The 25903-nt window shown below is 43.3% G+C and overlaps 1 protein-coding gene across 1 annotated transcript in view; it reads left to right on the forward strand.

The window, feature by feature from the left end:
* LOC139386524 (F-actin-uncapping protein LRRC16A-like) overlaps positions 1-25903 on the forward strand; it is a 202334-nt gene that overhangs the window by 162405 nt on the left and 14026 nt on the right. The window contains exons 23-30 of the mRNA XM_071132127.1: positions 591-684; positions 2651-2749; positions 4787-4915; positions 5413-5544; positions 6812-6987; positions 8160-8247; positions 11070-11210; positions 25690-25756. Of these exons, the coding sequence (XP_070988228.1) occupies positions 591-684; positions 2651-2749; positions 4787-4915; positions 5413-5544; positions 6812-6987; positions 8160-8247; positions 11070-11210; positions 25690-25756 (926 nt within the window). The remainder of the gene's footprint in view (positions 1-590; positions 685-2650; positions 2750-4786; positions 4916-5412; positions 5545-6811; positions 6988-8159; positions 8248-11069; positions 11211-25689; positions 25757-25903) is intronic.

The following is a 25903-nucleotide window of genomic DNA, read 5'->3' on the forward strand; positions in this document are numbered from 1 at the left end:
TATAATGCTAAAAGAATCACATTAGTTGAATCAGATACTGTATGCATTATAATGCTAAAAGAATCACATTAGTTGAATCAGATACTGTGTGCATTATAATGCTAAAAGAATCACATTAGTTGAATCAGATACTGTATGCATTATAATGCTAAAAGAATCACATTAGTTGAATCAGATACTGTGTGCATTATAATGCTAAAAGAATCACATTAGTTGAATCAGATACTGTGTGCATTATAATGCTAAAAGAATCACATTAGTTGAATCAGATACTGTATGCATTATAATGCTAAAAGAATCACATTAGTTGAATCAGATACTGTGTGCATTATAATGCTAAAATAATCACATTAGTTGAATCAGATACTGTGTGCATTATAATGCTAAAAGAATCACATTAGTTGAATCAGATACTGTGTTAGTTCAAGACTGGCTTTTAAACCAATTCATATTTCTATAACTAACTGGGTCATAATATCTGTTTAAATATGAATGCCAATATCTGGTTAAATATGACTGGAATGAATAAGTACATTATACTATCTGTTTAAAATATGCTAAATTTATGAGACCGTCCATCTCCTTGACAGAAACTTCACCATCCGGTTCATGCCTATCCCCATCATCGATGCGTCTCAGGCTCTCAAAGCCAGCCCAGAGAAGACTGAGGATGCCCTGCTCAAGGTGAGTCAGTCTCTTAAAGCCCAGAGAAGACTGAGGACGCCCTGCTCAAGGTGAGTCAGTCTCTTAAAGCCCAGAGAAGACTGAAGATGCCCTGCTCAAGGTGAGTCAGTCTCTTAAAGCCCAGAGAAGACTGAGGATGCCCTGCTCAAGGTGAGTCAGTCTCTTAAAGCCCAGAGAAGACTGAGGATGCCCTGCTCAAGGTGAGTCAGTCTCTTAAAGCCCAGAGAAGACTGAGGATGCCCTGCTCAAGGTGAGTCAGTCTCTTAAAGCCCAGAGAAGACTGAGGATGCCCTGCTCAAGGTGAGTCAGTCTCTTAAAGCCCAGAGAAGACTGAGGATGCCCTGCTCAAGGTGAGTCAGTCTCTTAAAGCCCAGAGAAGACTGAGGATGCCCTGCTCAAGGTGAGTCAGTCTCTTAAAGCCCAGAGAAGACTGAGGATGCCCTGCTCAAGGTGAGTCAGTCTCTTAAAGCCCAGAGAAGACTGAGGATGCCCTGCTCAAGGTGAGTCAGTCTCTTAAAGCTCAGAGAAGACTGAGGATGCCCTGCTCAAGGTGAGTCAGTCTCTTAAAGCCCAGAGAAGACTGAGGATGCCCTGCTCAAGGTGAGTCAGTCTCTTAAAGCCCAGAGAAGACTGAGGATGCCCTGCTCAAGGTGAGTCAGTCTCTTAAAGCCCAGAGAAGACTGAGGATGCCCTTCTCAAGGTGAGTCAGTCTCTTAAAGCCCAGAGAAGACTGAGGATGCCCTGCTCAAGGTGAGTCAGTCTCTTAAAGCCCAGAGAAGACTGAGGATGCCCTGCTCAAGGTGAGTCAGTCTCTTAAAGCCCAGAGAAGACTGAGGATGCCCTGCTCAAGGTGAGTCAGTCTCTTAAAGCTCAGAGAAGACTGAGGATGCCCTGCTCAAGGTGAGTCAGTCTCTTAAAGCCCAGAGAAGACTGAAGATGCCCTGCTCAAGGTGAGTCAGTCTCTTAAAGCCCAGAGAAGACAGAAGGTGAGTCAGTCTCTTAAAGCCAGCCCAGAGAAGACTGAGGATGCCCTGCTCAAGGTGAGTCAGTCTCTTAAAGCCCAGAGAAGACTGAGGATTCCCTGCTCAAGGTGAGTCAGACTCTTAAAGCCCAGAGAAGACAGAGGACGCCCTGCTCAAGGTGAGTTCGTCTCTTAAAGCCAGCCCAGAGAAGACTGAAGATGCCCTGCTCAAGGTGAGTCAGACTCTTAAAGCCCAGAGAAGACTGAGGATGCCCTGCTCAAGGTGAGTCAGTCTCTTAAAGCCAGCCCAGAGAAGACTGAAGATGCCCAACTCAAGGTGAGACCGTCTCTTAAAGCCAGCCCAGAGAAGACTGAAGATGCCCTGCTCAAGGTGAGTCAGTCTCTTAAAGCCAGCCCAGAGAAGACTGAGGATGCCCTGCTCAAGGTGAGTCAGTCTCTTAAAGCCAGCCCAGAGAAGACTGAAGATGCCCTACTCAAGGTGAGACCGTCTCTTAAAGCCCAGAGAAGACTGAGGATGCCCTGCTCAAGGTGAGTCAGTCTCTTAAAGCCCAGAGAAGACTGAGGATGACCTGCTCAAGGTGAGTCAGACTCTTAAAGCCCAGAGAAGACAGAGGACGCCCTGCTCAAGGTGAGTTCGTCTCTTAAAGCCAGCTCAGAGAAGACTGAAGATGCCCTGCTCAAGGTGAGTCAGTCTCTTAAAGCCCAGAGAAGACTAAAGGTGAGTCAGACTCTTAAAGCCCAGAGAAGACTGAAGGTGAGTCAGACTCTTCAAACCTCTGAGGACCTGGTTGAACTATCAATCAATATGATTATTTTTCCAATTGGGATTTGTTGTGTAGTCTGGGTACAAAAACAATTCTAACATATATATTCACCTAACACACAAATGCAATAACAAAATCTATGATTGAATAACCATTTTGCTACATGGATATCATTGCTATGACAAATGGCTGACAGTGTAATGCTCTCTGCTCTCTTCAGATTGAGAACTACCTGTTCCGGAACCATGAGACTCGTCAATACCTCCAGGAGCAGGCCTACCGCCTCCAACAGGGCATCGTTACCACCACCACTCAGCAGGTGACACGCGCTCAACAGTATTTAAAAATACAGTACCATGTGAATACAGCCGCAGAGGTAAAACCGGGTTCAGCAACACGGGGGTCAGTAACACAGGGGTCAGTAACACGGCGATCAGCGACATGGGGGTCAGCAACACGGGGGGGTCAGTAACACGGGGGGGTCAGTAACACGGGGGGGGTCAGCAACATGGGGGGTCAGTATCACGGGGGTCAGTAACATGGGGGGTCAGTAACATGGGGGGTCAGCAACACGGGGGGTCAGTAACATGTGGGGTCAGTAACACGGGGGTCAGTAACACGGGGGTCAGTAACATGGGGGGTCGGCAACATGGGGGGTCAGCAACACGGGGGGTCAGCAACACGGGGGGTCAGCAACACGGGGGGTCAACGACACGGGGGGTCAGCGACACGGGGGGGTCAGCTACACGGGGGGGTCAGTAACATGGGGTTGTCAGCAACACGGGGTTGTCAGCAACACGGGGTTGTCAGCGACACGGGGGGTCAGCGACACGGGGGGGTCAGCAACACGGGGGGGTCAGCAACACGGGGGGTCAGCAACACGGGGGGTCAGCAACACGGGGAGGTCAGCGACACGTGGGTCAGCGACACAGGGGTCATAGCTCGACTTGATTTTGTTGACTTGTTGAGCGTAGCATTGTGTTTCATCACCCCACTAACAGCCTGTAATCGCCCTCCTGTGAAACTGTCTCCCCTGACCACTGGTTAACACTGAGGTTGCTGCAGGAGGGACTGGTGCACTTCATAAAATAGATGGCGTCATGAGGAAGGAAAATTATGTGGATATATTGAAGCAACATCTCAAAACATCAGTCAGGAAGTTACAGCTCGGTCGCAAATGGGTCTTCCAAATGGACAATGACACCTAGCATACTTCCAAAGTTATGGAAAAATGGCTTAAGGACAATGAAGTCAAGGTATTGGAGTGGCCATCACAAAACCCTGACCTCAATCCTATAGAACATTTGTGGGCAGAACTAAAAAAGCATGTACGAGCAAGGAGGCCTGCAAACCTGACTCAGTTACACCAGCTATGTGAGACACGATGCTTAGTGATTCATTTCATGGTGAAGATGAGAGATGATTCTTAGTGATTCATTTCATGGTTAAAATGAGACACGATTCATGGTATAGATGAGACACGATGCTTAGTGATTCATTTCATGGTGAAGATGAGAGATGATTCTTAGTGATTCATTTCATGGTTAAAATGAGACACGATTCATGGTATAGCTGAGACACGATGCTTAGTGATTCACTTCATGGTGAAGATGAGAGATGATTCTTAGTGATTCATTTCATGGTTAAAATGAGACACGATTCTTAGTGATTCATTTCATGGTGAAGATGAGACATGATTCTTAGTGATTGATTTCATGGTTAAAATGAGACACGATTCTTAGTGATTCATTTCATGGTGAAGATGACACACGATTCTTAATGATTCATTTCATGGTGAAGATGAGACACGATGCTTAGTGATTCATTTCATGGTGAAGATGAGACACGATTCTTAGTGATTCATTTCATGGTGAAGATGAGACATGATTCTTAGTGATTCATTTCATGGTGAAGATGAGACATGATTCTTAGTGATTCATTTAATGTGAAGATGAGACACGATGCTTAGTGATTCATTTCATGGTGAAGATGAGACATGATTCTTAGTGATTCATTTAATGTGAAGATGAGACACGATGCTTAGTGATTCATTTCATGGTGAAGATGAGACATGATTCTTAGTGATTCATTTAATGTGAAGATGAGACACGATGCTTAGTGATTCATTTCATGGTGAAGATGAGACATGATTCATTTCATGGTGAAGATGAGACATGATTCTTAGTGATTGATTTCATGGTGTAGATGTGTGACGGTTTGTATTTCCTGTAATTTGAGAGGAGCGTGAAGAGATGGGATTGTCCTCGAGTCTACTATTCCTCTCAGATTGTCTGTTTTAGGTTTCACTGCTAGACAGATAACTGCTTTGTTCCTGTCTCACACTCTTCTTCTTCAGATGATTGACAGAATCTGTGTGAAAGTCCAGGACCATCTCAACTCCCTGAGGAACTCAGAGACAGACGTGGTCTTAGACGACGTCAAGACGGCCGAAAACCTGATGAAGGATGCCAGGAACTCCAAAACGGTGACTGGTCATTTTACTCTGGGCATTTAGTTAAGATCTAACCCATAATCCAACATTTTGAATGTTACAACCCTTTTTCTAACCCTTTCCTCCTCTCCTCCTCCTCTCCCCTCCTCTCCTCCTCCTGTCCTCTCCTCCTCCTCCTCTCCCCTCCTCTCCTTTCCTCCTCCTCTCCTCTTCCTGTCCTCTCCTCCTCCTCCTGTCCTCTCCTCCTCCTCCTATCCTCTCCTCCTCCTCCTCTCCCCTCCTCTCCTTTCCTCCTCCTCTCCTCCTCCTGTCCTCTCCTTTCCTCCTGTCCCCCTCTCCTCCTACTGTCCTCTCCTCCTCCTGTCCTCCTCTCCCCTCTCTTCCTCCACTCCTCCTCCTGTCCTCTCCTACTCCTGTCCTCCTCTCCTCCACCTGTCCTATCCTCCTCCTGTCCTCCTCTCCCCTCTCTTCCGCCTCTCCTCCACCTGTCCTCCTGTCCTCCTCCTGTCTTCCTCCTCTCCTCCCCCCAGCTGCTTCCTAACCTGTACCACCTGGGAGCAGCGTCCAGAGAAGAGGTCAACGGTCAGTCAGTAGGACCCATCCAGGAGAAACTGGAGTCCATGGCTGGAGAGGTGGCCAGGGTCATGGATGAACAGCTACAGGTAGGGGGGCCATGGTTTTAAACAGGCACAAAAAGTCAAGGAAGTCAATGTTTGAAGAAAACTGATGATGGGTCAAAATGTTGATGAGGGGTCTCCCGAGTGGCGCAGCGGTCTAAGACACTGCCTCGCAGAGCTAGAGGCGTCACTACAGACCCGGGTTCGATCCCGGGCTGTATCACAACCGGCGGCTAGCCTCCGGGTTAAGAGGGCGGGTGTTAAGAAGAAGCGCGGTTTGGCGGGTCATGTTTCAGAGGACGCATGACTCCACCTTCGCCTCCCGAGCCCGTTGGGGAGTTGCAGCGATGAGACAAGATCGAAATTGGCGAGAAAAAGTGGGTAAAAAAAGATATCTGTCTATAAATTAGACTAGAATATGATGCCAGGATACTGCTCTGAACAGGATCCATCTCCAGAAATGTGTATGTTTCAAAAGAGCAGGGTTCTGCCATCCTAAAAGACAGTTTGACCAGAGTGGATATTTATTGGTTTGGGCAGCAGTACATTCTTGGCAGGTAGGCAGACTCCTGAGTTAACAGTCCCGTCTCTCTCCGCCCTCCAGACCCCCCCACCCCCCCACACACACACGTAGCCTTGCGTATTCTCCTGTTTTCCCAGTCCCTCAGACATATTGACTGTTGAGACGTCCAGAGCTGGATTGTACAGGGATAACTCCCAGGCCTTAACGCTGTGGTTGTTGTTGTGTCAGCAGAGGAGCTGGCATGTTTCCCTCCGCCTGTAATCAGAGCAGAGAGAAGGAGTTCTGTGAGGGAGCCTGACACACACACACACACATATACACACACACACATATACACACACACACACACACATATACACACACACACAGACACACACACACACACACACACATACACACACACACACACACACACACACACATACACACACATACACACACACATACACACACACACACACACACACACACACACACACACACACACACATACACACACATACACATACACATACACACACATACACACACACACACACACACACACACACACATACACACACACATACACACACAGACACACACACACACACAGACACACACACAAACACACATACATACACACACAGACACAGACACACACACAAACACACATACTGTACAGACAGATACACACACATTATGTTATTTCAGTTGTCTAGATGTGATGTCTTATAGCTCATCTTTCCAGGGTCTGTTGGAGTCCATGGTGGATGTCTAGATGTGATGTCTTATAGCTCATCTTTCCAGGGTCTGTTGGAGTCCATGGTGGATGCTGCGGAGGGTCTCTGTCCCCATGTGATGAGGAAGACTAACCTTCGTCAGGACCTGATCAAAGCCAGCACAGCTAAGATGGTGGTTCCCCGTAGCTTCGTCAAGAACACCCTGCTGGAACAGTCTGGAGTCGACATCATCAACAAGATCAGGTGAGACTAGAGTTGTATCGTGTTTATATGACAAGACTTCACTCCACACTAATGATGTCCAGACTTCATTAAAAAACTCAACATTATTTTTGCTGTTGTCCTGAAATCACTCACCTCCATGTCCTTGTTCTCTTGGCTGAATGAACTACGACCTCTGGCTGACAAGCCTGAGTACATTGAGAAGCAGAATCCTGGTGTATTGTTTTTATATTGTGTTATCTACAGAGGTGACGTGTCTGTCTGTGTCCTCTGTCACTGTCTGTGTCCTCTGTCACTGTCTGTGTCCTCTGTCCCTGTCTGTGTCCTCTGTCCCTGTCTGTGTCCTCTGTCCCTGTCTGGGTCCTCTGTCACTGTCTGTGTTAAGGTCATAGCAGTGGCCCTGATTGTTAGATTCCCACTTATTGGTCCTGTAGACAGTGTGCAGGTGTCTATCCTTCTAGTGTAGATTCCCACTTATTGGTCCTGTAGTTGGACAGTGTGCAGGTGTCTATCCTTCTACTGTAGATTCCCACTGTCATTTAGAACGCCAGGGGGTTGTTCACAGCCTGCTGGTCTGATGGCCCACAAAGCCTTGCCTCAGTGTTGACCCTGTGAAGTGGGAATGAATGAAGCCTCTCTCCTCTTTCTGACTTCATCCCTCTGTTTCTCTCCTCTTCATCAATCTGTTTCTCTCCTCTTCATCCCTGTTTCTCTCCTCTTCATCCCTGTTTCTCTCCTCTTCATCAATCTGTTTCTCTCCTCTTCATCCCTCTATTTTTCTCCTCTTCCCCCCTCTGTTTCTCTCCTCTTCCCCTCTGTTTCTCTCCTCTTCATCCCTCTGTTTTCTCCTCTTCCCCTCTCTGTTTCTCTCCTCTTCATCAATCTGTTTCTCTCCTCTTCCCCTCTCTGTTTCTCTCCTCTTCATCAATCTGTTTCTCTCCTCTTCATCCCTCTATTTTTCTCCTCTTCCCCCCTCTGTTTCTCTCCTCTTCATCCCGCTGTTTCTCTCCTCTTCATCCCTCTGTTTTCTCCTCTTCCCCTCTCTGTTTCTCTCCTCTTCATCAATCTGTTTCTCTCCTCTTCCCCTCTCTGTTTCTCTCCTCTTCATCCCTCTGTTTCTCTCCTCTTCCCCTCTGTTTCTCTCCTCTTCATCCCTCTGTTTTCTCCTCTTCCCCTCTCTGTTTCTCTCCTAGTGAGGTAAAGCTGAGCCTGGCTTCCTTCCTCTCAGACCGTATCGTAGATGAGATCCTAGAAGCCCTGTCTGGCTCTCAGCACACACTGGTGAGTCTTAATCATGCCTGGAGATACAGTGCAATCACTACTCATGGTAACCATGACAACACATCACTGCTCATGGTAACCATGACAACACATCACTGCTCATGATAATATGACAACACATTCTGTGAAATTCTAACATGAATTCTATGATTCATACTGAGTCAGTCACTGGTTCACTAGTACAGGTGTATGATCATATAGGTCATATATAATAACACACAGTAATAGTGACCATAGTAACAGTGACCATAGTAACAGTAACAGTGACCATAGTAACAGTGACCATAGTAACAGTAACAGTGACCATAGTAACAGTAATAGTGACCATAGTAACAGTAATAGTGAACATATTAACAGTAATAGTGAACATAGTAACAGTGACCATAGTAACAGTAATTGTGACTATAGTAACAGTAATAGTGACCATAGTAACATTGATAGTGAACATAGTAACAGTAATTGTGACTATAGTAACAGTAATAGTGACCATAGTAACAGTAATAGTGAACATAGTAACAATAATAGTGACTATAGTAACAGTAAGAGTGACCATAGTAACAGTAATAGTGAACATAGTAACAGTTATAGTGAACATAGTAACAGTAAGAGTGACCATAGTAACAGTAATAGTGACCATAATAACAGTAGTAGTGACCATAGTAACAGTAATAGTGGCCATAGTAACAGTAATAGTGACTATAGTGACAGTAATAGTGAACATAGTAACAGTAATAGTGAACATAGTAATAGTGACTATAGTAACAGTAATTGTGACCATAGTAATAGTGAACATAGTAACAATAATAGTGACTATAGTAACAGTAAGAGTGACCATAGTAACAGTAATAGTGAACATAGTAACAGTTATAGTGAACATAGTAACAGTAAGAGTGACCATAGTAACAGTAATAGTAACTATAGTGACAGTAATAGTGAACATAGTAACAGTAATAGTGAACATAGTAATAGTGACTATAGTAACAGTAATTGTGACCATAGTAACAGTAATAGTGAACATAGTAACAGTGATAGTGACTATAGTAGCAGTAATAGTGACCATAGTAACAGTAATAGTGAACATAGTAACAGTAATAGTGAACATAGTAACAGTAATTGTGACCATAGTAATAGTTACTATGGTAACAGTAATAGTGACCACAGTAACAGTAATAGTGACCATAGTAACAGTTATAGTGACTATAGTAACAGTAATAGTGAACATAGTAACAGTAATAGTGAACATAGTAACAGTAATTGTGACCATAGTAATAGTTACTATAGTAACAGTAATAGTGACCATAGTAACAGTTATAGTGACTATAGTAACAGTAATAGTGAACTTAGTAATAGTGACTATAGTAACAGTAAGAGTGACCATAGTGACAGTAATTGTGACTATAGGAACAGTATTTGTGACTATAGTAACAGTAATAGTGAACATAGTAACAGTAATAGTGACTATAGTAACAGTAATAGTGAACATAGTTATAGTGACTATAGCAACAGTAATTGTGACCATAGTAACAGTAATAGTGAACATAGTAACAGTAATAGTGACTATAGTAACAGTAATAGTGACTGTAGTAACAGTAATAGTGACTATAGTAATAGTGACTATAGTAACAGTAATTGTGAACATAGTAACAGTAATAGTGACTGTAGTAACAGTAATAGTGACTATAGTAACAGTAATAGTGACTATAGTAACAGTAATAGTGACTATAGTAACAGTAATAGTGACTATAGTAACAGTAATAGTGACTATAGTAACAGTAATAGTGACTATAGTAACAGTAATAGTGACTATAGTAACAGTAATAGTGACTATAGTACCAGTAATAGTGACTGTAGTAACAGTAATAGTGACTGTAGTAATAGTGACTATAGCAACAGTAATTGTGAACATAGTAACAGTAATAGTGACTGTAGTAACAGTAATAGTGACTATAGTAACAGTAATTGTGAACATAGTAACAGTAATTGTGACTGTAGTAACAGTAATAGTGACTATAGTAACAGTAATAGTGACTATAGTAACAGTAATAGTGACTATAGTACCAGTAATAGTGACTGTAGTAACAGTAATAGTGACTATAGTAATAGTGACTATAGTAACAGTAATTGTGAACATAGAAACAGTAATAGTGACTATAGTAACAGTAATAGTGACTATAGTAACAGTAATAGTGACTATAGTAACAGTAATAGTGACTATAGTACCAGTAATAGTGACTGTAGTAACAGTAATAGTGACTATAGTAATAGTGACTATAGTAACAGTAATTGTGAACATAGTAACAGTAATAGTGACTATAGTAACAGTAATTGTGAACATAGTAACAGTAATAGTGACTGTAGTAACAGTAATAGTGACTATAGTAACAGTAATAGTGACTATAGTAACAGTAATAGTGACCATAGTAACAGTAATAGTGACTATAGTAACAGTAATAGTGACCATAGTAACAGTAATAGTGACTATAGTAACAGTAATAGTGACTATAGTAACAGTAATAGTGACTGTAGTAATAGTGACTATAGTAACAGTAATAGTGACTGTAGTAACAGTAATAGTGACTGTAGTAATAGTGACTATAGTAACAGTAATTGTGAACATAGTAACAGTAATAGTGACTGTAGTAACAGTAATAGTGACTGTAGTAACAGTAATAGTGACTATAGTAACAGTAATAGTGACTATAGTAACAGTAATAGTGACCATAGTAACGGTAATAATGACCATAGTAACGGTAATAGTGAACATAATAATAGTTACTATAGTAACAGTAGTGTAATAGTCATTATGTCTTGCTCCCCCCTAGGCTGACCACCTGGTGAGGAAGGAGCGTCCTCTGGTCCAACGGGAGTCTGTGGACCTGGACATACCCGAGGAGAGGGCTCCTAAACGGGCCACCACGGAGCTGAATGAGGCAGAAAGGCTGGAGGACCTGGAGACATGCATGGTACACTACACTAAACGACCATATGTTTTGTGTGAGGGCCAGGATCCTGTTCATTCTGTTTCCTGTCGTGGGTTCCTCACTCATTTGGGGTTCCAGACATGTCTAATCTCAGACTGAGTGTTACAGGGAGATGAGCTAACCTTGGCTCATGTCTGGTTATCGTCCTGAAAAGCCACAATCCTTAATATACCATTAAGGTTAACTGGTTCTATCTAACTGTAATGAATTAGAAGTTCCTCATGCTGTGCCTACTGGCCATGGTAAAATAGTAGGATAGGGAGGTTAATTCATTATGGTAAGATGGTAAGATAGGGAGGTTGATTCATTATGGTAAAATGGTAAGATACTGTAGGGAGGTTGATTCATTATGGTAGGATGGTAAGATACTGTAGGGAGGTTGGTCCATTATTGTAGGATAGAAAGATACTGTAGGGAGGTTGATTCATTATGGGAGGATGGTAAGATGAAGAGAGAGGATAGGAGGGAGGGAGGGAGGATGGGAGGAGGTAAGATAGGGAGGTTAATTCATTGTGGTAGGATGGTAAGATACTGTAGGGAGGTTGATTCATTATGGGAGGATGGTAAGATACTGTAGGGAGGTTGATTCATTGTGGTAGGATGGTAAGATACTGTAGGGAGGTTGATTCATTATGGTAGGATGGTAAGATACTGTAGGGAGGTTGATTCATTATGGTAGGATGGTAAGATGAAGAGAGAGGATAGGAGGGAGGGAGGGAGGATGGGAGGAGAGAGGGAGGGAGGGAGGGAGGAGAGAGGATAGGAGGGAGGGAGGGAGGATGGGAGGAGAGAGGATAGGAGGGAGGGAGGGAGGATGGGAGGAGAGAGGATGGGAGGGAGGGAGGATGGGAGGAGAGAGGATAGGAGGGAGGGAAGGAGAGAGGATGGGAGAAGAGAGGATAGGAGGGAGGGAGGATGGGGGGGAGGGAGAGAGGATGGGAGAGAGGGAAGGAGAGAGGGAAGGAGAGAGGATGGGAGAGAGGGAAGGAGAGAGGATGGGAGTGAGGGAGGGAGTGAGGGAGGGAGGGAGGGAGAGAGGATGGGAGAGAGGGAAGGAGAGAGGATGGGAGGGAGGGAGGAGAGATGATGGGAGAGAGGGAGGAGAGATGATGGGAGGGAGGGAGGATGGGAGGGAGTGAGGGAAAGAGAGAGGATGGGAGGGAAGGAGGGAGGATGGGAGGAGAGAGGATGGGAGGGAGGGAGGATGGGAGGAGAGAGGATAGGAGGGAGGGAAGAAGAGAGGATGGGAGAAGAGAGGATAGGAGGGAGGGAGGATGGGGGGGAGGGAGAGAGGATGGGAGAGAGGGAAGGAGAGAGGGAAGGAGAGAGGATGGGAGAGAGGGAAGGAGAGAGGATGGGAGTGAGGGAGGGAGGGCGGGAGGGAGGGAATGAGGGAAAGAGGATGGGAGAGAGGATGGGAGAGAGGGAAGGAGAGAGGATGGGAGTGAGGGAGGGAGCGAGGGAAGGAGAGAGGATGGGAGGGAGGGAGGAGAGATGATGGGAGAGAGGGAGAAGAGATGATGGGAGGGAGGGAGGATGGGAGGGAGTGAGGGAAAGAGAGAGGATGGGAGGGAAGGAGGGAGGATGGGAGGGAAGGAGGGAGGGGGAGGGAGGGAGGGAAGGAGAGAGGATGGGAGTGAGGGAGGGAGGGAGGGAGGGATGGATGTTGGAATGGAGGAGAGATGATGGGAGGGAGGGAAGGAGAGAGGATGGGAATGAGGGAGGGAGCGAGGGAAGGAGGGAGGGAGGGAGGGAGGGAAGGAGAGAGGATGGGAGGGAGGGAGGAGAGAGGATGGGAGGGAGGGAGGGAAGTTAATTAACCATATCAGGTTGATTCTTTATGGTAGGATGGTAAGAGAGGGAGGTTAATTAATTGTGGTAGGATGGTGGGATAGGGAGGTTGATTCATTGTGGTAGGATGGTAAGATAGGGAGGTTAATTCATTGTGGTAGGATGGTAAGATACTGTAGGTTAATAACTTCCCTCCCTCCCTCCCTCCCTCCCTCCCTCCCTCCCTCCCTCCCTCCCTCCTATCCTCTCTCGTCCCATCCTCCCTCCCTCCCATCATCTCTCCTCCATTCCAACATCCCTCCCTCCCTCCTTTCCTCTCTCCCTCCCTCCCTCCCATCCTCCCTCCTTCCCTCCCTTCTATCCTCCCTCCTCCCATCCTCCCTCCCTCCCTAAGTAGTGTATTAATTAAGTCCTTTCATCAAGGCCGCCCGTGTTTCCTGTCTAAATAAATCTCATTAAGAGCAGCATTACTGCCCGTCTTTGTAGCGCCGTACATCAGTCAAACACTCACAGAGAGGCCTGGGCCTTATTCACTCGGCACCAAACCAAAGACAACATCTTGAAACGGAAGGTTTTTCTCTGAATTTGTCCAATAAAAAAACACTTGTTTTTACATTTTTCGTTGCACAATGTTTTGAAACGTTTTGCTTTGGTCAACACTAATGAATACAACCCTGCCACTCACATGGGATGTGTTTTTCTCCCTGTAGTGGTTGATATGATCTGGTGGTTGTTGTCCTAATAGGTTAAACCACAGCCATTTACACGGCTCTGGGTTAATTTCCCAAAGGATTTCAAATGGATTCCTTCTCATTGTTTACCTGAAGAAGCTTTAACCTTCCAGCCTTGAGTTCTCTCTCTCTCTCTCTCTCTCTCTCTCTCTCTCTCTCTCTCTCTCTCTCTCTCTGTCTCTCTTTCTCTCTCTCTCTGTCTCTCTCTCTCTCTCTCTGTCTCTCTTTCTCTCACTCTCTGTCTGTCTGTCTCTCTCTCTCTCTCTCTCTCTCTCTCTCTCTCTCTCTCTCTCTCTCTAATGATCTACCTATAGAGTTCTCTCTCTCTAATGATCTACCTATAGAGTTCTCTCTCTCTAATGATCTACCTATAGAGTTCTCTCTCTCTCTCTAATCATCTACCTATAGAGTTCTCTCTCTCTAATGATCTACCTATAGAGTTCTCTCTCTCTAATGATCTACCTATAGAGTTCTCTCTCTCTCTCTAATCATCTACCTATAGAGTTCTCTCTCTCTCTCTAATCATCTACCTATAGAGTTCTCTCTCTCTCTCTAATGATCTACCTGTAGAGTTCTCTCTCTCTAATGATCTACCTATAGAGTTCTCTCTCTCTCTAATGATCTACCTATAGAGTTCTCTCTCTCTCTAATGATGATCTACCTATAGAGTTCTCTCTCTCTCTCTCTCTTAATGATCTAGCTATAGAGTTCTCTCTCTCTAATGATCTACCTATAGAGTTCTCTCTCTCTCTCTCTTAATGATCTAGCTATAGAGTTCTCTCTCTCTAATGATCTACCTATAGAGTTCTCTCTCTCTCTCTCTCTTAATGATCTAGCTATAGAGTTCTCTCTCTCTAATGATCTACCTATATAGTTCTCTCTCTCTCTCTTAATGATCTAGCTATAGAGTTCTCTCTCTCTAATGATCTACCTATAGAGTTCTCTCTCTCTCTCTAATGATCTACCTATAGAGTTCTCTCTCTCTCTCTAATGATCTACCTATAGAGTTCTCTCTCTCTCTCTAATGATCTACCTATAGAGTTCTCTCTCTCTCTAATGATCTACCTATAGAGTTCTCTCTCTCTCTTAATGATCTACCAATAGAGTTCTCTCTCTCTCTTAATGATCTACCTATAGAGTTATCTCTCTCTCTCTCTCTCTCTCTTAATGATCTACCTATAGAGTTCTCTCTCTCTCTCTAATGATCTACCTATAGAGTTCTCTCTCTCTCTCTAATGATCTACCTATAGAGTTCTCTCTCTCTCTAATGATCTACCTATAGAGTTCTCTCTCTCTCTCTCTCTTAATGATCTACCTATAGAGTTCTCTCTCTCTTAATGATCTACCTATAGATTTCTCTCTCTCTCTTAATGATCTACCTAGAGTTCTCTCTCTCTCTCTCTCTTAATGATCTACCTATAGAGTTCTCTCTCTCTTAATTATCTACCTATAGAGTTCTCTCTCTCTCTCTAATGATCTACCTATAGAGTTCTCTCTCTCTCTCTAATGATCTACCTATAGAGTTCTCTCTCTCTCTTAATGATCTACCTATAGAGTTCTCTCTCTCTCTCTCTCTAATGATCTACCTATAGAGTTCTCTCTCTCTCTCTAATGATCTACCTATAGAGTTCTCTCTCTCTCTCTAATGATCTACCTATAGAGTTCTCTCTCTCTCTTAATGATCTACCTATAGAGTTCTCTCTCTCTCTCTCTCTAATGATCTACCTATAGAGTTCTCTCTCTCTCTCTAATGATCTACCTATAGAGTTCTCTCTCTCTCCAGTGTCTTTTCATTTTCATTTTTCTGAATTCATTGAGCCTTTATCTTGTCTCCTTTCTCTTCTTTTCTGCTCTCTTTCTCTCTCCTTCCTTCCTTCCCTCCTCTTTCAACCTTTGCATCATGGAGACTCTTTGCTGCACCAGTGTAAGTAACTCTCGACTCTCTCTCTCACTATTTTTCACTCTTTCTCTCACCCACCCTGTTCTGTGTCTGTCTGTCTGTCTGTCTGTCTGTCTGTCTGTCTGTCCGTCCGTCCACTCACTAGCTGGTACAGTAACACAAAGACCATCCTTGTTCAGTCCCCCCCCCCTCTCCCCCCCCCCCCCCTCTCTCTCTCTCTCTCTCTCTCTCATTTTATCTGAGCCATCAGAATGTGGCAGCCCTGAGGGGAAACTGGCCCGACAGACACTAGCCCTCCCCTCCGCCACTCTTCCCTTCCTCCCCTGCCTCCCTTCCTCCCCTGCCTCCCTCTCTGCCCAGCCTGGCCCAACGTGAACTGACTACTGAGTTGGACCTGATGGTTCAGATCCGGTCCGGTTAGAGATTGAGGCCATTTTAATCTCTTCAAGAGATGAAAAACTCTGTTGGCACAAACAGAATTTGATGAAAAGCATATTTTGAACAAGCCACAAGAGTTTTTATCTGTCAGATGGTGAGCGTGTGGGGCCTGACACAGTAAGATAGGACAGTGGGGCCTGAGACAGTAAGATAGGACAGTGGGGCCTGAGACAGTAAGATAGGACAGTGGGGCCTGAAGCAGTAAGATAGGACAGTGGGGCCTGACGCAGTAAGATAGGACAGTGGGGCCTGACACAGTCAGATAGGACAGTGGGGTCTGACACAGTCAGATAGGACAGTGGGGTCTGACACAGTCAGATAGGACAGTGGAGCCTGAAGCAGTAAGATAGGACAGTGGGGACTGAAGCAGTAAGATAGGACAGTGGGGCCTGAAGCAGTAAGATAGGACAGCGGGGCCTGAAGCAGTAAGATAGGACAGCGGGGCCTGACGCAGTAAGATAGGACAGCGGGGCCTGACGCAGTAAGATAGGACAGCGGGGCCTGACGCAGTAAGATAGGACAGCGGGGCCTGACGCAGTAAGATAGGACAGCGGGGCCTGACGCAGTCAGATAGGACAGCGGGGCCTGACGCAGTCAGATAGGACAGCGGGGCCTGACGCAGTGAGATAGGACAGTGGGGCCTGACGCAGTCAGATAGGACAGTGGGGCCTGTCCTGTCAATATTGATGCAGCAGGACACATCTCCTGTTAGTTAGTGTTCTGTCCTGTTAATATTGATGTAGCAGGACACATCTCCTGTTAGTTAGTGTTCTGTCCTGTTAATATTGATGTAGCAGGACACATCTCCTGTTAGTTAGTGTTCTGTCCTGTTAATATTGATGTAGCAGGACACATCTCCTGTTAGTTAGTGTTCTGTCCTGTTAATATTGATGTAGCAGGACACATCTCCTGTTAGTTAGTGTTATCTGTCCTGTTAATATTGATGTAGCAGGACACATCTCCTGTTAGTTAGTGTTATCTGTCCTGTTAATATTGATGTAGCAGGACACATCTCCTGTTAGTTAGTGTTATCTGTCCTGTTAATATTGGAGGTTTGATGCAGCAGGACACATCTCCTGTTAGTTAGTGTTATCTGTCCTGTTAATATTGATGTAGCAGGACACATCTCCTGTTAGTTAGTGTTATCTGTCCTGTTAATATTGGAGGTTTGATGCAGCAGGACACATCTCCTGTTAGTTAGTGTTCTGTCCTGTTAATATTGATGCAGCAGGACACATCTCCTGTTAGTTAGTGTTCTGTCCTGTTAATATTGATGTAGCAGGACACATCTCCTGTTAGTTAGTGTTCTGTCCTGTTAATATTGATGCAGCAGGACACATCTCCTGTTAGTTAGTGTTATCTGTCCTGTTAATATTGGAGGTTTGATGCAGCAGGACACATCTCCTGTTAGTTAGTGTTCTGTCCTGTTAATATTGATGTAGCAGGACACATCTCCTGTTAGTTAGTGTTCTGTCCTGTTAATATTGATGCAGCAGGACACATCTCCTGTTAGTTAGTGTTCTGTCCTGTTAATATTGATGTAGCAGGACACATCTCCTGTTAGTTAGTGTTCTGTCCTGTCTATATTGATGTAGCAGGACACATCTCCTGTTAGTTAGTGTTATCTGTCCTGTTAATATTGATGCAGCAGGACACATCTCCTGTTAGTTAGTGTTATCTGTCCTGTTAATATTGATGCAGCAGGACACATCTCCTGTTAGTTAGTGTTCTGTCCTGTTAATATTGATGTAGCAGGACACATCTCCTGTTAGTTAGTGTTATCTGTCCTGTTAATATTGATGTAGCAGGACACATCTCCTGTTAGTTAGTGTTCTGTCCTGTTAATATTGGAGGTTTGATGCAGCAGGACACATCTCCTGTTAGTTAGTGTTATCTGTCCTGTTAATATTGATGAAGCAGGACACATCTCCTGTTAGTTAGTGTTATCTGTCCTGTTAATATTGATGTAGCAGGACACATCTCCTGTTAGTTAGTGTTCTGTCCTGTCAATATTGATGCAGCAGGACACATCTCCTGTTAGTTAGTGTTATCTGTCCTGTTAATATTGATGTAGCAGGACACATCTCCTGTTAGTTAGTGTTCTGTCCTGTTAATATTGATGTAGCAGGACACATCTCCTGTTAGTTAGTGTTCTGTCCTGTTAATATTGATGCAGCAGGACACATCTCCTGTTAGTTAGTGTTATCTGTCCTGTTAATATTGATGTAGCAGGACACATCTCCTGTTAGTTAGTGTTATGTCCTGTTAATATTGATGCAGCAGGACACATCTCCTGTTAGTTAGTGTTATCTGTCCTGTTAATATTGATGCAGCAGGACACATCTCCTGTTAGTTAGTGTTATCTGTCCTGTTAATATTGATGCAGCAGGACACATCTCCTGTTAGTTAGTGTTCTGTCCTGTTAATATTGATGTAGCAGGACACATCTCCTGTTAGTTAGTGTTCTGTCCTGTTAATATTGATGTAGCAGGACACATCTCCTGTTAGTTAGTGTTATCTGTCCTGTCAATATTGATGTAGCAGGACACATCTCCTGTTAGTTAGTGTTATCTGTCCTGTCAATATTGATGCAGCAGGACACATCTCCTGTTAGTTAGTGTTATCTGTCCTGTCAATATTGATGCAGCAGGACACATCTCCTGTTAGTTAGTGTTATCTGTCCTGTTAATATTGATGTAGCAGGACACATCTCCTGTTAGTTAGTGTTCTGTCCTGTTAATATTGATGCAGCAGGACACATCTCCTGTTAGTTAGTGTTATCTGTCCTGTCTATATTGGAGGTTTTATGCAGCAGGACACATCTCCTGTTAGTTAGTGTTCTGTCCTGTTAATATTGATGTAGCAGGACACATCTCCTGTTAGTTAGTGTTCTGTCCTGTTAATATTGATGTAGCAGGACACATCTCCTGTTAGTTAGTGTTCTGTCCTGTCTATATTGGAGGTTTGATGCAGCAGGACACATCTCCTGTTAGTTAGTGTTCTGTCCTGTTAATATTGATGTAGCAGGACACATCTCCTGTTAGTTAGTGTTCTGTCCTGTTAATATTGATGCAGCAGGACACATCTCCTGTTAGTTAGTGTTCTGTCATGTTAATATTGATGTAGCAGGACACATCTCCTGTTAGTTAGTGTTCTGTCCTGTTAATATTGATGCAGCAGGACACATCTCCTGTTAGTTAGTGTTATCTGTCCTGTTAATATTGATGTAGCAGGACACATCTCCTGTTAGTTAGTGTTATCTGTCCTGTTAATATTGATGTAGCAGGACACATCTCCTGTTAGTTAGTGTTCTGTCCTGTTAATATTGATGCAGCAGGACACATCTCCTGTTAGTTAGTGTTCTGTCCTGTTAATATTGATGTAGCAGGACACATCTCCTGTTAGTTAGTGTTCTGTCCTGTTAATATTGATGAAGCAGGACACATCTCCTGTTAGTTAGTGTTCTGTCCTGTTAATATTGATGTAGCAGGACACATCTCCTGTTAGTTAGTGTTCTGTCCTGTTAATATTGGAGGTTTGATGCAGCAGGACACATCTCCTGTTAGTTAGTGTTCTGTCCTGTTAATATTGATGTAGCAGGACACATCTCCTGTTAGTTAGTGTTCTGTCCTGTTAATATTGATGTAGCAGGACACATCTCCTGTTAGTTAGTGTTCTGTCCTGTTAATATTGATGTAGCAGGACACATCTCCTGTTAGTTAGTGTTCTGTCCTGTTAATATTGATGCAGCAGGACACATCTCCTGTTAGTTAGTGTTATCTGTCCTGTTAATATTGATGTAGCAGGACACATCTCCTGTTAGTTAGTGTTATCTGTCCTGTTAATATTGATGTAGCAGGACACATCTCCTGTTAGTTAGTGTTCTGTCCTGTTAATATTGGAGGTTTGATGTAGCAGGACACATCTCCTGTTAGTTAGTGTTATCTGTCCTGTCTATATTGGAGGTTTGATGTAGCAGGACACATCTCCTGTTAGTTAGTGTTATCTGTCCTGTCTATATTGGAGGTTTGATGTAGCAGGACACATCTCCTGTTAGTTAGTGTTCTGTCCTGTCTATATTGATGTAGCAGGACACATCTCCTGTTAGTTAGTGTTATCTGTCCTGTTAATATTTATGCAGCAGGACACATCTCCTGTTAGTTAGTGTTATCTGTCCTGTTAATATTGATGAAGCAGGACACATCTCCTGTTAGTTAGTGTTATCTGTCCTGTTAATATTGATGTAGCAGGACACATCTCCTGTTAGTTAGTGTTCTGTCCTGTTAATATTGATGTAGCAGGACACATCTCCTGTTAGTTAGTGTTCTGTCCTGTCTATATTGGAGGTTTGATGTAGCAGGACACATCTCCTGTTAGTTAGTGTTCTGTCCTGTTAATATTGATGTAGCAGGACACATCTCCTGTTAGTTAGTGTTCTGTCCTGTCTATATTGATGTAGCAGGACACATCTCCTGTTAGTTAGTGTTATCTGTCCTGTTAATATTGATGCAGCAGGACACATCTCCTGTTAGTTAGTGTTATCTGTCCTGTTAATATTGATGAAGCAGGACACATCTCCTGTTAGTTAGTGTTATCTGTCCTGTTAATATTGATGTAGCAGGACACATCTCCTGTTAGTTAGTGTTCTGTCCTGTCTATATTGGAGGTTTGATGTAGCAGGACACATCTCCTGTTAGTTAGTGTTATCTGTCCTGTCTATATTGGAGGTTTGATGTAGCAGGACACATCTCCTGTTAGTTAGTGTTCTGTCCTGTCTATATTGATGTAGCAGGACACATCTCCTGTTAGTTAGTGTTATCTGTCCTGTTAATATTGATGCAGCAGGACACATCTCCTGTTAGTTAGTGTTATCTGTCCTGTTAATATTGATGAAGCAGGACACATCTCCTGTTAGTTAGTGTTATCTGTCCTGTTAATATTGATGTAGCAGGACACATCTCCTGTTAGTTAGTGTTCTGTCCTGTTAATATTGATGTAGCAGGACACATCTCCTGTTAGTTAGTGTTCTGTCCTGTCTATATTGGAGGTTTGATGTAGCAGGACACATCTCCTGTTAGTTAGTGTTCTGTCCTGTTAATATTGATGTAGCAGGACACATCTCCTGTTAGTTAGTGTTCTGTCCTGTCTATATTGATGTAGCAGGACACATCTCCTGTTAGTTAGTGTTATCTGTCCTGTTAATATTGATGCAGCAGGACACATCTCCTGTTAGTTAGTGTTATCTGTCCTGTTAATATTGATGAAGCAGGACACATCTCCTGTTAGTTAGTGTTATCTGTCCTGTTAATATTGATGTAGCAGGACACATCTCCTGTTAGTTAGTGTTCTGTCCTGTCAATATTGATGTAGCAGGACACATCTCCTGTTAGTTAGTGTTCTGTCCTGTTAATATTGATGTAGCAGGACACATCTCCTGTTAGTTAGTGTTCTGTCCTGTTAATATTGATGCAGCAGGACACATCTCCTGTTAGTTAGTGTTCTGTCCTGTTAATATTGATGTAGCAGGACACATCTCCTGTTAGTTAGTGTTCTGTCCTGTTAATATTGATGTAGCAGGACACATCTCCTGTTAGTTAGTGTTATCTGTCCTGTCAATATTGATGCAGCAGGACACATCTCCTGTTAGTTAGTGTTATCTGTCCTGTCAATATTGATGCAGCAGGACACATCTCCTGTTAGTTAGTGTTATCTGTCCTGTTAATATTGATGTAGCAGGACACATCTCCTGTTAGTTAGTGTTCTGTCCTGTTAATATTGATGCAGCAGGACACATCTCCTGTTAGTTAGTGTTATCTGTCCTGTCTATATTGGAGGTTTTATGCAGCAGGACACATCTCCTGTTAGTTAGTGTTCTGTCCTGTTAATATTGATGTAGCAGGACACATCTCCTGTTAGTTAGTGTTCTGTCCTGTTAATATTGATGTAGCAGGACACATCTCCTGTTAGTTAGTGTTCTGTCCTGTTATATTGGAGGTTTAATGCAGCAGGACACATCTCCTGTTAGTTAGTGTTCTGTCCTGTTAATATTGATGTAGCAGGACACATCTCCTGTTAGTTAGTGTTCTGTCCTGTTAATATTGATGCAGCAGGACACATCTCCTGTTAGTTAGTGTTCTGTCCTGTTAATATTGATGTAGCAGGACACATCTCCTGTTAGTTAGTGTTCTGTCCTGTTAATATTGATGCAGCAGGACACATCTCCTGTTAGTTAGTGTTATCTGTCCTGTTAATATTGATGTAGCAGGACACATCTCCTGTTAGTTAGTGTTATCTGTCCTGTTAATATTGATGTAGCAGGACACATCTCCTGTTAGTTAGTGTTCTGTCCTGTTAATATTGATGCAGCAGGACACATCTCCTGTTAGTTAGTGTTCTGTCCTGTTAATATTGATGTAGCAGGACACATCTCCTGTTAGTTAGTGTTCTGTCCTGTTAATATTGATGAAGCAGGACACATCTCCTGTTAGTTAGTGTTCTGTCCTGTTAATATTGATGTAGCAGGACACATCTCCTGTTAGTTAGTGTTCTGTCCTGTTAATATTGGAGGTTTGATGCAGCAGGACACATCTCCTGTTAGTTAGTGTTCTGTCCTGTTAATATTGATGTAGCAGGACACATCTCCTGTTAGTTAGTGTTCTGTCCTGTTAATATTGATGTAGCAGGACACATCTCCTGTTAGTTAGTGTTCTGTCCTGTTAATATTGATGTAGCAGGACACATCTCCTGTTAGTTAGTGTTCTGTCCTGTTAATATTGGAGGTTTGATGCAGCAGGACACATCTCCTGTTAGTTAGTGTTCTGTCCTGTTAATATTGATGTAGCAGGACACATCTCCTGTTAGTTAGTGTTCTGTCCTGTTAATATTGATGTAGCAGGACACATCTCCTGTTAGTTAGTGTTCTGTCCTGTTAATATTGATGTAGCAGGACACATCTCCTGTTAGTTAGTGTTCTGTCCTGTTAATATTGATGCAGCAGGACACATCTCCTGTTAGTTAGTGTTATCTGTCCTGTTAATATTGATGTAGCAGGACACATCTCCTGTTAGTTAGTGTTATCTGTCCTGTTAATATTGATGTAGCAGGACACATCTCCTGTTAGTTAGTGTTCTGTCCTGTTAATATTGGAGGTTTGATGTAGCAGGACACATCTCCTGTTAGTTAGTGTTATCTGTCCTGTCTATATTGGAGGTTTGATGTAGCAGGACACATCTCCTGTTAGTTAGTGTTATCTGTCCTGTCTATATTGGAGGTTTGATGTAGCAGGACACATCTCCTGTTAGTTAGTGTTCTGTCCTGTCTATATTGATGTAGCAGGACACATCTCCTGTTAGTTAGTGTTATCTGTCCTGTTAATATTGATGCAGCAGGACACATCTCCTGTTAGTTAGTGTTATCTGTCCTGTTAATATTGATGAAGCAGGACACATCTCCTGTTAGTTAGTGTTATCTGTCCTGTTAATATTGATGTAGCAGGACACATCTCCTGTTAGTTAGTGTTCTGTCCTGTTAATATTGATGTAGCAGGACACATCTCCTGTTAGTTAGTGTTCTGTCCTGTCTATATTGGAGGTTTGATGTAGCAGGACACATCTCCTGTTAGTTAGTGTTCTGTCCTGTTAATATTGATGTAGCAGGACACATCTCCTGTTAGTTAGTGTTCTGTCCTGTCTATATTGATGTAGCAGGACACATCTCCTGTTAGTTAGTGTTATCTGTCCTGTTAATATTGATGCAGCAGGACACATCTCCTGTTAGTTAGTGTTATCTGTCCTGTTAATATTGATGAAGCAGGACACATCTCCTGTTAGTTAGTGTTATCTGTCCTGTTAATATTGATGTAGCAGGACACATCTCCTGTTAGTTAGTGTTCTGTCCTGTCTATATTGGAGGTTTGATGTAGCAGGACACATCTCCTGTTAGTTAGTGTTATCTGTCCTGTCTATATTGGAGGTTTGATGTAGCAGGACACATCTCCTGTTAGTTAGTGTTCTGTCCTGTCTATATTGATGTAGCAGGACACATCTCCTGTTAGTTAGTGTTATCTGTCCTGTTAATATTGATGCAGCAGGACACATCTCCTGTTAGTTAGTGTTATCTGTCCTGTTAATATTGATGAAGCAGGACACATCTCCTGTTAGTTAGTGTTATCTGTCCTGTTAATATTGATGTAGCAGGACACATCTCCTGTTAGTTAGTGTTCTGTCCTGTTAATATTGATGTAGCAGGACACATCTCCTGTTAGTTAGTGTTCTGTCCTGTCTATATTGGAGGTTTGATGTAGCAGGACACATCTCCTGTTAGTTAGTGTTCTGTCCTGTTAATATTGATGTAGCAGGACACATCTCCTGTTAGTTAGTGTTCTGTCCTGTCTATATTGATGTAGCAGGACACATCTCCTGTTAGTTAGTGTTATCTGTCCTGTTAATATTGATGCAGCAGGACACATCTCCTGTTAGTTAGTGTTATCTGTCCTGTTAATATTGATGAAGCAGGACACATCTCCTGTTAGTTAGTGTTATCTGTCCTGTTAATATTGATGTAGCAGGACACATCTCCTGTTAGTTAGTGTTCTGTCCTGTCAATATTGATGTAGCAGGACACATCTCCTGTTAGTTAGTGTTCTGTCCTGTTAATATTGATGTAGCAGGACACATCTCCTGTTAGTTAGTGTTCTGTCCTGTTAATATTGATGCAGCAGGACACATCTCCTGTTAGTTAGTGTTATCTGTCCTGTTAATATTGATGTAGCAGGACACATCTCCTGTTAGTTAGTGTTATCTGTCCTGTTAATATTGATGTAGCAGGACACATCTCCTGTTAGTTAGTGTTCTGTCCTGTTAATATTGATGCAGCAGGACACATCTCCTGTTAGTTAGTGTTCTGTCCTGTCAATATTGATGTAGCAGGACACATCTCCTGTTAGTTAGTGTTCTGTCCTGTTAATATTGATGCAGCAGGACACATCTCCTGTTAGTTAGTGTTCTGTCCTGTTAATATTGATGCAGCAGGACACATCTCCTGTTAGTTAGTGTTCTGTCCTGTTAATATTGGTGTAGCAGGACACATCTCCTGTTAGTTAGTGTTCTGTCCTGTTAATATTGATGCAGCAGGACACATCTCCTGTTAGTTAGTGTTCTGTCCTGTCAATATTGATGTAGCAGGACACATCTCCTGTTAGTTAGTGTTCTGTCCTGTCTATATTGGAGGTTTGATGCAGCAGGACACAGTTAGTTTTCTGTCCTCCTTTTTGGTTTTGTTTTGGTAACCGAAAAAGCGAGAGGGGAAAAAACTAAACAAGATAAAGATCACTTCATCTTTTACGCAAACTAGTATTGAAATGATGTCCTGGATTGAAGTGCAGCATTGACACATTACACTCAGTGAAGTGTGTTTTGTGTCCGTGGATTGAAAGTGACATCCCAGTCTACTGTAAGAGGGCTGGCTGAGTATCAGAAGGTTTTGTGTCCGTGGATTGAAAGTGACATCCCAGTCTACTGTAAGAGGGCTGGCTGAGTATCAGAAGGTTTTGATCATAGCAGTTATGGCGTCTCTTATGCGTAAATATCTGTGTTCTTTCCAGATGACTCCCAAGTCCAAGAGGAAAAGCATCCACAGTAGAATGCTCCGTCCAGTTTCTCGTGCCTTCGGTGAGTCTCCTCGACCAAGCAGAACGCTAGTATCAGATCAACGTTGTGACGTGTGGACCATGACAGATTGTTGTTGTGTTACTACCTGTACTAGAAGCTGATAAATAATTAACTAGATAACATGCCTCTAGTTTTTGGTTCTGACAG

Source organism: Oncorhynchus clarkii, chromosome 3 (assembly GCF_045791955.1).
Source record: "Oncorhynchus clarkii lewisi isolate Uvic-CL-2024 chromosome 3, UVic_Ocla_1.0, whole genome shotgun sequence".
Taxonomy (NCBI): domain Eukaryota; kingdom Metazoa; phylum Chordata; class Actinopteri; order Salmoniformes; family Salmonidae; genus Oncorhynchus; species Oncorhynchus clarkii.